Consider the following 16,869-nt stretch of genomic DNA (forward strand, 5'->3'; position numbering starts at 1 on the left):
AATCAATGAAACAGAATAGAGTATAGAAATAAGTCTAGCAATAGACCCACACAAATCAACCAATTGATTTTTGGCAAAGGTGCAAAAGCAATTGAGTGGACAAAGTACATTTTTCCACAAATTGGTGTCAGAACAATTGGACATCCATATGCATAAAATGAACTTTGACCTCAAAAACCTCACCAGTTATACAAAAATTAACTCAGAGTGGATTATGAATTTAATGGTAAAACTATAAAACTTATAGATAAAATATAGTAGAAAATCTTCTTGACCTAGGTTTAGGCAGAGTTCCTAAACATGACACAAAACACACAAACTCCAAAGAACACACTGAAAAACTGGCCTTTATCAAAATTAAAACCTTTTTCTCTGTGAAGGACACAGGTAAGACAATAAAAAAGCTACAGACTGCTAGGACATATTTTTAAATCATATATCTAATAAAGATTTGTATCCAGAATATGTGAAGAACTCTCATAACTTGACACTAAGAAAATAAACTACCCAATTTAAAACTGTGCAGAAGACTTAAACAGAAACTTCACCAAGAGGATATATAAATGACAAATAAGTATGATGTTCAACATCATTAGCCCTTGAGAAAATGCAAATTAAAATTCTGGTGACATTCCTCTACACACCTATTAGATGGCTAAAATAAAAAAAAATTCTAACAATACCAGGTGCTGGCAAGGATGCAAAGCAACTAAAGCTCTCATACATTGCAGGTGAGAACACAAGATGATAAGTCACTTTCGGTGGCAGTTTCTTATTCAGTAAAACATACATTTATCATAACCCAGCACCCCCACTCCTGGGTATTGATGTTGGAAATGAAAACTTCTATAGTAGTCCCCCCTTATCCACAAGAGATACATTCCAAGACCCCCAGTGGATGCCTGAAACTGCATAGTACCGAACCCCATATATACCACGTTTTTCCTATACACATATTTGAGGTGCGACAGCAAAACTAGCACAAATTTCTTTCTCTTTGTTCACAATTTCACGGATAGAAGATTCATTCTTACCATGGATCTTAGAAACCTCAGCATATATTTTTTTTTCTTTCCTTATTAAGTCAAGAACTTTTACCTTTTCACTTAAGAAAGCACTTTAGGGCTTCTCTTTGGCATATCTGAATTGCCAGCATCATTACTCTTGTGCTTTGGGGCCACTATTAAGTAAAATAAAGGTTACTTGAACACAAGCACTGTGATACCACGACAGTTGATCTGATAACCAAGATAGCTACTAAGTGACTAACAGGCAGGTAGCATATACAGTGTGGATATGCTGGACAAAAAGATGTTTCATGCCCCTGGTGGGATGAAGTGGGACAGTGCAAGAGTTCATCACACTACTCAGAATGGTGTGCAATTTAAAACTCATGTATTGTTTATTTCTGAAATCTTCAATTTAATATTTTTGGACCATGGTTGAATGTGGATAACTGAAACCATGGAAAGTGAAACCGAGGATAAGGGAGGACTACTGTATTTATATAAAAAGCTGTCCATGAATGTTTATAGCAGTTCTTTCCACAGCCTCAATCACTGGAAATGGTGACATCATTATCATGGCAGCATGAGAGGATCCCTTTGTCTCTCCCCTTCAATCTACAGCAAGTAAAACATCCATAACCCAACAAAGGTTACACTGCCCAACACACCAAGATGCCAGAGACATCCACACAACGGTACATATGAAGATGGGTGGATTGGAACATAAGAGGAGGCAAAATAGGGGAACAGCAGAGGCGGTGCCTAGGACTCTAGATGCCAGGCCGCAGCGACTGAGCCAGCCACCCCCAGCCCCAGAGAAACCAGTGGGCAGCAGCGGAGGTGCGTGCAACTCCAGCCAGCCAACCGTGGCAGCTACGACCCACGGAGAGCAGAGCAGCAGCAGAGGTAGAGCTCCATGATCCCGGGCAGCTGGCCATGGCTCAGAGCCTGGTAGCAGCAGCAAAGGTGTGCACACAACTCTGACATCCCAACTGATGTCATGCTGATTGGGAGAAGATATTGGCAAATCATATATCCAATAAGGGGTTAATATCCAAAATGTATAAAGAACTCATACAACAAACTCAACAACAAAATAATAAAGACCCCAATTAAAATAAGGGCAGAGGATCGGTACAGACATTTTTCCAAAGAAGATATACAGATGGCCAACAGGCACATGAAAAGATGTTCAACATCACTAATTATTAGGGAAATGCAAATCAAAACTACAATGAGATATCACCTCACGCCCATCAGAATGGCTAACATCAAAAAGACAAGAAATAACAAGTGTTGGAGAGGATGTGGAGAAAAAGGAACCCTCATACACTGCTGGTGGGAATGTAAATTTGTGCAGCCACTATGGTAAACAGTATGAAGAGTCTTCAAAATATTAAAAATAGAACTACCATATGATCTAGCTATTCTACTTCTGGGTATTTATCCAAAGAACATGAAAATATTACTTCAAAAAGATATACGCATGCCTATGTTAACTGCAGCATTATTCACAACAGCCAAGACTTGGAAACAACCTAAGTGCCCATAAACGGATGAACAGATAAAGAAGATGTAGTGTATATAGATACAATGGAATGCTACTACGCCATAAAAAAGATGAAATCTTGCCATTTCTGACAACATGGTGGGACCCTGAGGGTGTTATGCTAAGCGAAATAAGTCAGATGGAGAAAGACAGATACCATATGATCTCACTACATGTGGAAGATAAAACAACAGCAACAACAAACAAACACACAGACACCGAGAACAGATTGGTGGTTACCAGAGGAAGAGGCGGTAGGGGAGGATGAAAGGGGCAAAGGGGACATTTGTACAGTGACAGATGGAAACTAGATTTTCATGATGAACATGATGTAGTCTACACAGATGTCGAAATATAATGACATACACCTGAAATTTATATGTTATAAAAGCGATGTTACCTCAAAAAATACAATCCAAATGTCCTTCAATGAGTGAAAGGCTCAACAAACGTGGTACATCTATATCATGGGATACTACTCGGCAATTAAAAGGAATGAACTATTGAGACATGCAACAACTTGGATGGTTCGCAAGGGAACGATGATGAGCAATAAAAGTCAATCTTGAAAACGAGAGAAAATGGCAGCATTAAGCGCTCATGTATCAATAATCACTCTAAATGTAAATGGATTGAATTCCCCAATAGAAAGACACAGAGTGGCTGGATGGATTGAAAAACAAGACCTAACAATTCGCTGCCTCCAGGAAACACATCTAAGCCCTACAGACAAACACAGGCTCAGAGTGAAGGGATGGAACACGATACTCCAAGCTAATGGCAAACAAAAGAAAGCAGGTGTTGCCATACTTATATCAGACAAAGTAGACTTCAAGATAAAAAAGGTAATAAGAGACAAAGAGGGGCAATATATAACGATAAAAGGGACACTCCACCAAGAAGACATGACATTTATAAATATATATGCACCCAACACAGGAGCACCAAAGTACATAAAGCAACTATTAACAAACGTAAAAGGAGATAACAACAACACAATAATAGTAGGGGACCTTAACACCCCACTTACATCAATGGATCAATGGACAGATGATCCAGACAGAAAGTCAATAAGGAAGTAGTGGACTTAAATGAAAAACCAGACCAGATGGACTTAATAGATATATAGAGAGCACTCCATCCAAAAAGAACAGATTACACATTCTTCTCAAGCACGCATGGAACATTCTCAAGGATAGATGAGATGTTGGGAGACAAGGCAAACCTCTATAAATTTCACGAAGACTGAAATCATAACAAGCATCTTTCCCAACCATAATGCTATGAAACTAGAAATCAACTACAAGCAAAAAGCTGGGAAAGTGACAAAGATGTGGAAACTAAACAACATGCTACCAAACAACCAATGGATGATTGAAGAAATTAAAGGAGAAATCAAAGAATATCTGGTGACAAATGAAAATGAAAATACACCACACCAACTCACACGGGATGCAGCAAAAGCAGTCCTGAGAGGGAAATTCGTAGCAATAGAGGCCCAACTTAACAAACAAGAAAAATCCCCAATAAGCAATCTTAAACCTCACCTAAATGAATTAGAAAAAGAAGGACAGGGCCAGCCCCATGGCTTAGCGGTTAAGTGCGCACACTCTGCTACTGGCGGCCCGGGTTCGGATCCCGGGTGCGCACCGATGCACCGCTTGTCGGGCCATGCTGAGGTGGTGTCCCACATACAGCAACTAGAAGGATGTGCAACTATAACATACAACTATCTACTGGGGCTTTGGGGAAAAAAAGGAGGAGGATTGGCAATAGATGTTAGCTCAGGGCCAGTCTTCCTCAGCAAAAAGAGGAGGATTGGCATGGATGTTAGCTCAGGGCTGATCTTTCTCCTGCCACACACACACACACACACACACACAAAAACAACAACATACTACAAAGCAACAGTAATCAAAACAGCATGGTACTGGCACAAAAATAGGCACACAGATCAATGGAATAGAATTGAAAGTCCAGAAATAAAACCACACATCTATAGATAGCTAATCTTTGACAAATGAGCTAAGAACATACAATGGAGAAAGGAAAGTCTCTTTAATAAATGGTGCTGGGAAAACTGGACAGCCACTTGCAAAACAATGAAAGTAGACCATCTGCTTTCGCCATACACAAAAATTAACTAAAAATGGATCAAAGACCTGAAGATGAGACTTGAGACTATAAAACTCTTGGAAGAAAATGTAGGCTAGTATACTATTCGTCATTGGTCATAAATGGATCTTCTCAAATCCCATGTCTTCTCGGACAAGGGTAACAAAAGAAAAAGTAAACAAGTGGGACTTCATCAGACTAAAGAGCTTCTGCAAGGCAAATGAAACCAACATCAAAATGAAAAGACAACCCACCAGCTGGGACAAAATATTTGCAAACCATGTATCCAACAAGGGGTTAATCTCCATAATATATAAAGAACTTACACATCTGAACAACAAAAAAACAAATAACCCGATCAAATAATGGGCAGAGGATATGACCAGACATTTTTCCAAGGAAGATATACAGATGGCCAATAGGCATAGGAAAAGATGTTTTGTTTTGTTTTGTTTGTGAGGAAGATCAGCCCTGAGCTAACATCTGTGCTAATCCTCCTCTTGTTTTTTTTGCTGAGGAAGACCGGCCCTGAGCTAACATCTATTGCCAATCTTCCTCCTTTTTTTTTTCCCCAAAGCCCCAGTAGATAGTTGTATGTCATAGTTGCACATCCTTCTAGTTGCTGTATGTGGGAAGCGTCCTCAACATGGCCGGAGAAGCGGTGCATCGGTGTGCGCCCGGGGTTCCGAACCCGGGCCGCCAGTAGCGGAGCACGCACGCTTAACCGCTAAGCCACGGGGCTGGCCCTGAAAAGACGTTAAACATCACTAATCATCAGGGAAACACCAATCAAAACTACACTAAGGTATCACCTTATACCCGTGAGAAAGGACATAATCACCAAGACAAAAAATAACAAAGGTTGGAGAGGATGTGGAGAAAAGGAACCCTCATTCACTGCTGGTGGGAGTGCAAACTTGTGCAGCCTCTATGGAAAACAGTAAGAAGATACCTCAAAAAATTAAAAATAGAAATACCTTATGATCCAGCTATCCTACTTCCGAGTATTTTCCAAAGAACTTGAAATCAACAATTCAAAGAGGCTTATGCACCCCTATGTTCATTGTAGCATTATTACTATAGCCAAGAAGTGGAAGCAACCCAAGTGTCCATCAACAGATGATTGGATAAAGAAGATGTGGTATATATACACCATGGAATACTACTCAGCCATAAAAAAGGACAAATCCGTCCCATTCACAACAACATGGATGGACCTGGAGGGTATTATGTTAAGTGAAACAAGCCAGACAGAGAAAGACAAACACTGTATGACCTCACTCATATGTGGAATATAAACTAACACATGGACAGAGAGAACAGTTTGGTGGTTACCAGGAGGAAGGGAGCTGGGGGCTGGGCACAAGGGGTGAAGGGCGCATTTATATGGTGACTGACAAATAATAATGTACAACTGGAATCTCACAATATTATAAACTATTATGACATCAATTAAAAAATTTTTGAGAAAAAAAGTCAATCTCGAAAGGTTACGTACTATATGATTCCATTTATATAACATTTGTGAAATTACAAAATTATAGAGATGGAGAACAAATTAGGAGTTTCCAGGGACAGGAAGGTGAGGGGAGGGGGATGGCTGTGGCTATAGATGGGTGACCTGAGGGATTCTTGCAGTGATGGAACAGTTCTGTATCTTAATTGTGGTGGTGCTTACAAAATTTACATGTGTGATAAAATTATATAGACTAAACACATACACAAATAAGTGCTTGTAAAACTGGTGAAATTTAAATAAGGTCTATGGACCTTGATTGTGATATTATATTAGTTATGCAAAATGTTACCATTGGGAGAAACTAGGTGAAGGGTACAAAAGATCTCTCTATACTATTTTTGGCAACTTCTTGTGAATCTATTTTTCAAAAAAAATGTTAAAATTTCATAGAACTGCATATCAAAAAAGTCCATTTTACTGTCTGATTATTAAAAAATATAAAAATTAAAGCTATAAAAACACTATATATATATTTTCTAGAACTGTGATTCTTTATCAAAAGGTGTGATTAGCAACACTTGTGGAGCTTTATAAAAATATGAGTGCCAGGGCCACGACCCCACATTCTGATTTGATTAATTATGGGATAGGACTTGGGCATCTGTGATTCTGTGATCTGTGCATTAGGCATTGCACCCCTAGTGGATAACCACCACTTTAAAAGCGGGGGGATCATATACACACACAAATGTTAACAGTGATTGTGGGGTGTGGGATCGCAAGTAATTATAATTTCTTACTTTGCTATAATAAATGTTAATTTCTGTGTAATAAAAATAAAAGCTTTTTTTAAAAAAGATTCAGTTCATCATTCCAGCTCGTAGAGATATTTTACCTCTGTTATCCATTTATTTCCTATCCCTACTCCCAGTTTCATGCCATCTATGAATTTGATGAGTAGATCTGCTCTGTTCTCATCTACATGACTAATAAAAATATTGATCAGGACAAAGTCTACTGGCAGTCCACTAGAAATCTCCTTCTAGCTTGGTAATGACCCACAATCTTTGGGATCAGTTTTACTTATTTAAGATCTACCCAAATTCTACTCTTATCTAATTTACTATTCCTCATCATTTCCAAAGGTGAGGGACATTTTCACACTTTGCTGATATCCAAATATACCATGTCTACCACATTTCTCTGGTCTGTCACTCCAAAGTGAGCCTGAACAACTCCTCTGGTACTTAAAGGATATTGAACTATATTACCTTTTCTTCCCAATTATATAGTAAGACTCTGCTGGGCAAAGACTATACCCTATATTTCCTTGAAAACTCCATAGCAATTCATTCAATTCCATTCATTCAACAAATATTTATTGACTCCCTACTATGTGCCAGGTACTATTCTGGGCTATCCTTCCTTAGTGTAAAGTGATACTTAAGTATTCATAGCAGTATTCCCTCAACGTCCAACCCTGGACAAACAGCTACCTGCCATGTCTGGTGCCACACTGTCCTTCTTATTACCCATCCCACCCAAAGCTTGAAAAACTTTGTCGCTGTCCCTTATCCAAATCACTAGATACACTTTTATAAGATTTTGAGAATGACTAAACTACCATACCATCATTGTCTTTTCTAGAAATAATCTCTCTTTCCACTGGGTTCTCACAGTATCTTATTTATAACATTCTTATGGTACTTAGTATACTCTACTTTGTATTGTACTTATCCATCTGCATATCTTACCTTGTCCCCTAGATCATAAGTTCCCTGAGAGCAGGAACCATGGCTTATTCAGTTCTGTAGACCCAGCAAATTTTTACCATGTTTGGCACCTGGAGATGCTGAGTGAATAACCAATAAAGAGAACAGCAGCTCCTTAAGGCGGCAGTTGTCAGGCTTACCTGCACCTCTACCAACCAGTCCACAAGAATGGCCCTCATGTCACTGCTGATGTCAGTCTGCCTGTTCATGTATTTTTTAAGTATGAATTTTTCCTGGCAGTAATAAGAAATAAACATTAACAAACAAACTCTTCTTGTAGTTCAAAAATTGTAACTTAGGAAAAAAATATTTGCAAGTAATCTCTCAGAAAAAAAAAGTAACCACATAATTAACTTCTTCATGGTTCTAACTCATTATTTTCAGATAATGGTATCAGATGGGGGCAGATCAAAGTATCCTTATCCTTTTCCAGACAAGTTCCAGTTATTCTTGGGAAAGGGACACACACGATATTCAAGTGTCAGGGTGGATGTTGAGGAGTCCATGGGGAATATGGAATATAGGAAGGAACACACCTATGACTACAGACGAATATGAAAGAAGTTCTGCCCCTTCTTTACAATTCAATCTAAAGCACAATACCATGCTATGTAGAGCAGTGCTTCTCAAACTTGAACATGCATATGTGCTACTTGGGGATCTTTAAAATTCACATTCTAATTGAGAAGGTCTGGGCGGGCCAGGTTTCTGCATTTCTAACAAGATCCCAAGTGAAACTGATACTGCTGAGCTAAGGCCCGCACTTTTAGTACAGCAAAGTTCTGTCTTACTTCCTCCAAGGTATACTAGAGAAAGTGTGGGCCCTGGAGTCAGCTAATCCAAATTCTATGTCTCTAGAGAGAAGACAAGATATTTATCCTCCCTTTTACGCATGGCCTGCTAAAATTCTAGTTGTTAAGATTATCTTGGTCCCACCTGTTCTGTTGAGACAGACAGAAAATTTGGAATGATGAATATTAGTGGTAAAGGAGACTAGCAGATTTCAAAGGAGGAAGAAAATTTCACCAGGTTGAAGAGCTGAAACAAAGGGTGTGATTTTACCTATGGTACCAGAAACTTACGTAGAGAAGGGAAAAGATCTCTAAGAGCAGCCACTCAGAAAGAGACTACTTGATCATTTTTATGTCCGAGACCGTCTCCATGGCAATTAGAGGTGCAGCAACCTTATGATCTTCAAGATAATGGGACTGTAGTCCATATCTCAGCTCTACCACACACTAGTTATGGGACTCTGAGCAGTTTCCTCCAACTATTCAAAGGAGATAATAATACCTACCACCATGAAGTTATTGGGAGAATTAAACAAGATAATGTCTCTAAATCCCTTAGCACAATGTCTAACTCATAGTAAGCTCCCAGTAGATGTCAGTCATTGCTATTATTATTTTTATCATATTACCTCCCCTTTCAACTTGCATTTGTAGGATGGAGTACAAAGAAATGAGAACTAGAAATCATTGCCGCCCCCCCCCACCAGCCACCTACATACCTCTCTCTCCTTCATGTAATTGAAGATATCATTGGCATATATTGAGTTGAAAAATGGATCATTGTGGTCCTTGTCAATATCCTCCAGTGGGATTATCTGCTTGGAAATCACCAAAAAGACATATTAGGAGGAGAAAGATTCCAAGGAAAGCTTAGCTCATAGACATAAAGAATGATTCCTTTCTTCCCACTGTAATCTTCTGCTAAGGTTTCTCAAGCTTCATATATCCTAGGCCATAACAGAGCAGGCCTTGGCTCTGCAGTCCTCATATTGCCGAGTGACCAAGAAATGCTTAGTCCTCCTTGTATATGCCTGGTCTGCCCTAGGAACCAGGTACCATTTTTACAGGTAAGCTAAAGACTCTCCAAGAAAGACACTCTTATTTTACTATTTCAGCATGTCACCTGTCTTCTTTGGTTCCTTGTTCTGTCCCAATGCTTTGATCTGGCCCAATTCATCTTCTTGGTAGCCTTTTCCTCCCTTCTACCCCTTTACTCAGGTTGTTTTGCCTACAAGAGGGGTATTGCTCTTCCCTCTTGCCAAATCTCATCCCTTCGTCCTTCCAATTTACAACTTAAAGACCATCTTCCTTGGGAGATGTCTCTCATAACTCATCTTTGACTGAAGCCCACTGTAATGTAGATTGCAATTAATAAGAAAGGCAATTTCCTGAAAGAAATTGTCTAACCACTACTGCAAAGCCCAAATATATATATACGTTGTGGGTATTCCTGGAATAAATACTTTCTAATTGCTTGGGTGTATCACTATGCTGATCAGGAATTCAAGAGATTCTACAAGGCCAGGGGCCACCCCAGGCATAGTGGTTAAGTTTGGCCCGCTTTTCTTCGGAGGCCCAGGTTCACAGGTTTGGTTCCTGGCACGGACCTACACCACTCTTCAGCCATGCTGAGGCAGCGACCCATATACAAAATTGAGGAAGACGGACACAGATATTAGCTCAGGGCTAATCTTCCTCAAGCAAAAAAGGAGGAAGATTGGCAACAGATGTTAGCTCAGGGCAACTCTTCCTCACAACCAATCAATCAATCAATCAATAGATTCTACAAGGCCAGTTTGGTTTACTATAGCTTACTACGTATAGCTCAATTGCTTAGGAAGGCAAAACAAATCTCTTTGCTAGCAGCTACCTCCAGGACAACAAATAACACGTCATCTAATTTAAGAAAAACGAAAGCAGAATACCTCCTTCTGTGATCTCTTGCCCTGAGACGAGAAAGGTTTATTGGAACTGGATTCACAAGCACTGGACTTGCTTGTGGTACTTAACTTGCCCACACTGGACATAGCGGCAGTGCTGGACATGCCTGTTCTGGATTCAGGGGCAGTGCTGGACACATGTGGGCTGGTCTCAACTTGAAGGATCAAGAAATCTTTGAGAAAGGTATCTTTCTTGTGGGTGGGATTCTCTGGCAAGGCCAATGGCTCTTTGAAAGACAACTCCTTCCCAGGGGTGGATTTCTCATTCAAGGCAAATATCTCCTTGAAATTTAATGCCTCATTGATGGTAGGCATCTCCTGAAAGGCTAATGGCTCCTTGAAAAGGGCCTCCATCTCACTACTGGGCTTCTCCTGCAAGGCCAAGGGTTCCTTCAGGATAGCCTCCTCCTCAATTATGGGATTTTCCTGCAAGCCCCAGGGCTCCTTCAGGATAGCCCCCTCCTCAATTGTGGGATTCTCCTGCAAGGCCAAGGACTCCCTCAGGATGGTCTCCTTTTCAATACGAGGCTTCTCGTGCCAGGCCAGTGGCTGTTTAATAAGGGACTCCTCTTCATTGGTGTTCTCTTGCAAGGCCAACTGCTTATCAAAGAGGAACACCTCCCCCTGAGCAGTGGGCTTCTTTAAAGATAATTCTCTCTCTATGCTTGTTGTTGTCTCAGTGGGGAGGTCCTTCAGAATCAATGGTTTCTTGAAAAGGGATTCCTCTTCAGTGGTGCATTCCTCCTCCAAAGCCAACAGGTTCTTCAATGAGTCCTCTTTAGTATCAGTCTTATTCTGCAAGGCCAAAGCCTTCCAGAAGAGGGGCTCATCATTGTTGGTAGGTTTAATATGCAATGAAAATGACTCCCGGAAGAGGAATTCCTCCTTGGTGGTAGGCTTCTCCTCCAAGGTCAATGGTTCCCTAATACATGATTCTTTTTCAGTGGTGGTCTTCTCCTGCAAGGCCAATGGCTTCTTTGAGAGCGATACCCCCTGGAGAGTAGCATGCTTCTCTTTCACTACAGATGGATCCTGGAAGAGGAATTCCTGTTCAGTTGTAGGCTTTTTCTTAAAGGGCAACAGCTTCTTAAAGAGTGACTCCTCTTCAGAGGTGGTCTTCTTTAAGACCAGTGGCTCCTTTAAAAGGAACATCTTCTCCTGACTGATTTGCTTCTTCTTTAAAGATAACGGTGTCTTGGTAAGGATTGACTCCTCAGTTGAAGACTTCTTCCTAAATGACATGGCCTCCATAAAGAAAGAATCCTTATTTTTGCCAATCATATTCTGTAAGTCCAACAGTTCTTGGCAGATGAACATCATTGTTTGAGTGGTGCACTTTTTCTTCTTCAAAGATAACAGTTCCTTGGTAGAGATTGCCTCATTTGTGGTATGTTTCTTCCTAAAGGAAATTGGCTCCATAAGAAATTCATCTTTACTGTCAATATTCTCCTGCAATGTCCATGGCTTCTTCAAGAGGGCCACCTCTCCTTGAGTGGTGTGCTTCTCTTGCAATGCAGATGATTCCCTGAAGAGGGACTCCTCCTCAGTGGTAGGCTTCTTTTTAAAGGACAGTGGCTCCTTAATGAGTGACTCCTCCCCAGAGGTGGTCTTATGCAATACTAGTGGCTTCTTCAAGCAGTACATTTTCCCCTGAATGGAACACTTCTTCTTCTTTAAAGGTAATGGCTTTTTGGTGGGGGTTGTCTCCTTGGTAGTATGCTTCTTTCTAAGGGAAACTGGCTCCATAAGAAATTCATCTTCACTGTCTTTTTTCTCCTGCAATGCCAATGGCTTCTTCAAGAGGGCCACCTCCCCATCAGTGGTGTGTTTCTCTTGCAACACAAATGGCTCCTGGAAGAGGGACTCCTCTTTAGTGGTAGGCTTCTTTTTAAAAGACAATGGCTCCTTAATGAGTGCTTTCTCTCCAGAGGTGGTCTTCTGCAATACTAATGGCTTCTTCAAGCGGGCCATCTTCCCCTGAGTAGAGCACTTCTTCTTTAAAGATAATAGCCTCATGGTGACGGTTGCCTCCTCAGTGGTAGGTTTCTTCTTAAAAGTCAATGGCTCCTTAAAGAGGAACTCTTCTTCAGTGTCGATCTTCTCCTGCAAGCCCAAAGATTTCTTCAAGATGGACATTTCTTGCTCAATGGTGTGCTTCTCTTGCAATGCAAATGGCTCCTGGAAAAGGGGTTCCTTCTTAGTGGTAGGCTTTCTCTTCAGAGACAACAGCTCCTTAATGAGTGACTTCTCTTCAGAGGTGGTCTTCTGCAATACTAGTGGTTTCTTCATATGGGACATTTTCCCCCAAGTGGTACACTTCTTTAAAGATAACAGCTTCTTGGTAGAGGTTGCCTCCTCCATTTTTGGCTTCTTCCTAAAGTTCCCTGGCTCCATAAAGGAATCCTCTTCAACGCTGATGTCCTGCAAGACCAACTCCTCCCCCTGATATGCGCACATCTTCTTTAAGGATAATGTCCTTTTGGTGATGGCTGCATCCTCAGTTTTATGCTTCTTCCCAAAAGTCATTGGCTCTACAACAAACTCATCATTACTGTCAGTCTCCTCCTGCAAGGGTAGTGGCTTCTCTAAAAGAGACACCTCCTTCTGATTTGTGCACTTCTTTAAAGATAATGATCTCTTGATGAGAGTTGTGTCCTCAGTGGTAGATTCCTCTTTTAAAACTAATGGCTTCTTGAAAAGAGATGCCTCCTCAGTAGTGGGTGTTTTGGAGATGGTAGATATTTCCTGAAAGAGCTGTTTCTCTGTGATGTCTGGTACCAAGGTAGTAGAGACTACTAGTGGTGAGGGTTCTAGCTTATACCTGTAAAGGAAACAATTTCTGAGTAAGAAGAATGTAGTTTTGGAATCCTCACCTATCATCTCATTTTGTTGCTATATTTACCAAAGGCATGGAAGGAAAAGGGGCTTCAACCCCAAGAGACAGATTAGAGGGTAAAAATCAACGGGTACCATACTGAATCAACTAAGTAGCACACTATATAGTTTCTATGGCCTAGGTCCCAATACTTTTCTGAAAAATTTCCCCTGAAATTCATGATATGCTTTCTCATTTATGATTTATTACCTTTATCTATTTACAAAGGCTTTTATTATAATACTTACCACATTGTATGAGTTATCTGCTTATATATCAGTCTCCCTCACTAGATGCATTTATTCATCTTTGTCTATCAGCACCAGGCATCAGGTAAAATGCAGGTTGAAATTAATATTGTTTTAAGGTTTATGAGAGAGGATTATAAGACAGAGGCTTATAAATGCTTATAAGAGAAAGGTGATCTAGTACTTAATATTGGTGGTATCTAACCACATTCCCTTTACCCTATGCTATTCATGAGATACTTTCCCAGTGGAGGTAATAAAAAGACCAAAATAGACATTTGTTCACGTGTCAGATGCAAGCTTTGTTCTGAGTAAGATTTCATGTCCAATTAGAGTGATTAACCTAGTGTGACCAAATCACTGGAAAACTAGAAATCAGAATGAGAGAGAGGATTGAAGGCAAATACCATCATCAGTCTGAACAAGAGTAAGTGCCTCCAAAAGACTGGATATCATATGATTCCATTTATATGAAACATCCAGAATAGACATACCCATAGAGGTTCATCCATAACAGAAAGTACGTTGGTGGTTGCCTGGGGCTTGGAAGGGGCAGGGAGGGGGTAGAAGAGGGGACTGGGAAAGGGAAGGGACTGCTAATGGGTACAAGTTTCTTTGGGGAGTATCTAATCTAAAATTACTGAGTGGTGATGGCTGTACAATTCTATGAATATAATTTTAAAATCCACTGAAGAGTAAAAAAGAAAAAAAGAAGTGCCTCAAAAGATTCCACCTGACCAGAGAGGTTACAGGTCCCTCCTGATGAGAACTTTTAGATGGTCTAGTTATGATAAAGATAGTCTAGTTATGATAAATAGCATGCATTCTGGAACTAGACTACCTGGATTCAAATCCTGGCTCTCCCATTTACTGGCTGGGTGACCTTGGGCAAGTTAACTCTGTGCTTTACTTTTTCACCTATAAAATGGGGATCATAATATTACCTCCTCTATGGGCTTGTTGTGAAGATTCAGTTCATTAATATGCATGAAAACACTTAAAACAAAGAATTGTTAGACACAATTGCTGTCAATAAATCAGATGATTTAAATGAAATGGAAAAATTCCTAGGAAGACACAAACTACCAAAACTGACTCAAAAAGAAAATAGAAAATCTGAATAGACCTGTAACAAGTAAAGACATTGAATTAATAATCAAAAACTACCCACAAAGAAACGTCTAGGCCCAGATGGCTTCACTGGTGAATTCTACCAAACATTTAAAGAAGAATTAATACTAGTTCTTCATGAACTCTCCCGAGAAATAGAAGAGGTAAGAACAGTTCCCAACTCATTCTATGAGACCTATATTACTCTGATACAAAAAAAGACTAATACTGGCCTCAAAGACATCACGAGAAAACCATAGTCTGATATCTCTTATGAATATAGATGCAAAAATTCTCCGGAAAGTACTAGCAAACCAAATCCAGCAACATATAAAAGGATTATACAGGGGCCAGTCTCTTGGTGCAGAGGTTAAGTTCACGTGCTCTGCTTCGGCAGCCCAGGGTTCATGGGTTTGGATCTCGGGTGCAGACCTACACACTGCTCATCAAGCCACGGTGTGGTGGCATCCCACATACAAAATAGAGGAAGACTGGCACAGCTGTTAGCTCAGCAACAATCTTCCTCAAGCAAAAAGAGGAAGATTGGCAACAGATGTTAGCTCAGGGCCAGTCTACCTCACCAAAAAAAAAAAAGGGATTACATGCCATGACCAAGCGGGATTTATCCCAGAAATGCATCTGAAATGTATCACACCATACATTAGTGTATTAATGTATTCCATTAGGAATTTAAAAAAAGCCACATGATCATCTCAATAGATCCAGAAAAATCATTTGACAAAATCCAACACTCTTTCATGATAAAAGCACTCAATAAACTAGAAATAGAAAGGAGATTTCTGAACTTGATAAAGGGCATCATTGAAAAAATCAAAGCTAGCATCATACTTAATGGTGAAAGACTGATGCTGTTCCCCTAAGATCAGGGAGAAGACAAGGACATCCAACTCTTATTCTGAGGGGCAGGGGATTTGTCATGTAGCAGTAGGTAACTGATATAGCATCGCTGATGCTTTAGGACTGAACCGCTCTGTTCTTTGAATAAAGTCCAAACTCTTTGCCATGATTCACAAGGTCCTGATGATCTGGCTCCTGCCTGCCTTTGCAAATCCATCTCTTAAGAAACACTGGAGTGATGGAGGTTAACTAGATTTATTGTGGTGACCATTTTGCAATATATACAAATATCAAATCATTATGTCGTACATTTGAAGCTAATATAATGTTGTATGTCAATTATACCTCAAAAAAACAAAAAAGAAACATTGGTATAGGACATAGGTATTGAGCATCTATGATAGCCTAAGACTAGGGTGATCAGAGTAGGCTTCCTTGATAAAGTGACCAACTGTCCTTGTTTGTCTGGGACTGAGAGGGTTCCTGGAATGTAAGACTTTCAGTATTAAAACTGGGTAAGTCCTAGGAAACCAATAAGTTAGTCACCCAATTCTTGAAGGACAAGGATGTCCAACTCTTAACACTTCTATTCAACATAGTACTAGAAGTTCTAGCCAGGGTAATTAGGCAAGAAAATAAAATAAAAGGCATCCAGATTGGAAAGGAAGGAGTAAAACTATCTGTATTGGCACATTCTTATATATAGAAAATCCTAAGGAATTCACACAAAAACTATCAGAACTAATATATAAGTTCAGCAAGGTTCCATGATACAAGATCACTATACAAAAATCATACATATTTCTATATCCTTGCAATGAACAATATGAAAATGAAATTATGAAAACAATTCCATTTACAACAGCATCAAGAAGAATAAAATGCTTAGAAATAAATCTAACAAAAGAAGTGCAAAACATATTCTGAAAACTACAAAAAATGTTGAAAGAAATTAGAGATGTAAACAAATAGAAAGACATCCCATGTTCATGGATTGGAAAACTTAGTATTGTTAAGATGGTAATACTCCCCAAATTGATTTACAGGTTCAAGGCAACTTCTGTAAGAATCCCAGCTGGTTTATTAGTAGAAATGGACAAGCTGACTCTAAAATTTATATGGAATTGCAAGGAACCCAGAACAGC

The 16,869-nt window shown here is 39.8% G+C and overlaps 1 protein-coding gene across 1 annotated transcript in view; it reads right to left on the reverse strand.

The window, feature by feature from the left end:
* The window catches only part of CCNB3 (cyclin B3), a 63,771-nt gene that overhangs the window by 31,919 nt on the left and 14,983 nt on the right, over positions 1–16,869 (reverse strand). Inside the window, 3 exon segments of the mRNA XM_014790967.2 lie at positions 8,043–8,135; positions 9,413–9,508; positions 10,619–13,454. Coding sequence (XP_014646453.2) covers positions 8,043–8,135; positions 9,413–9,508; positions 10,619–13,454 — 3,025 coding nt within the window.

The sequence above is a fragment of the Ceratotherium simum genome, chromosome X, assembly GCF_057802395.1.
Source record: "Ceratotherium simum simum isolate JZ-2026a chromosome X, ASM5780239v1, whole genome shotgun sequence".
In the NCBI taxonomy this organism is placed as follows: domain Eukaryota; kingdom Metazoa; phylum Chordata; class Mammalia; order Perissodactyla; family Rhinocerotidae; genus Ceratotherium; species Ceratotherium simum.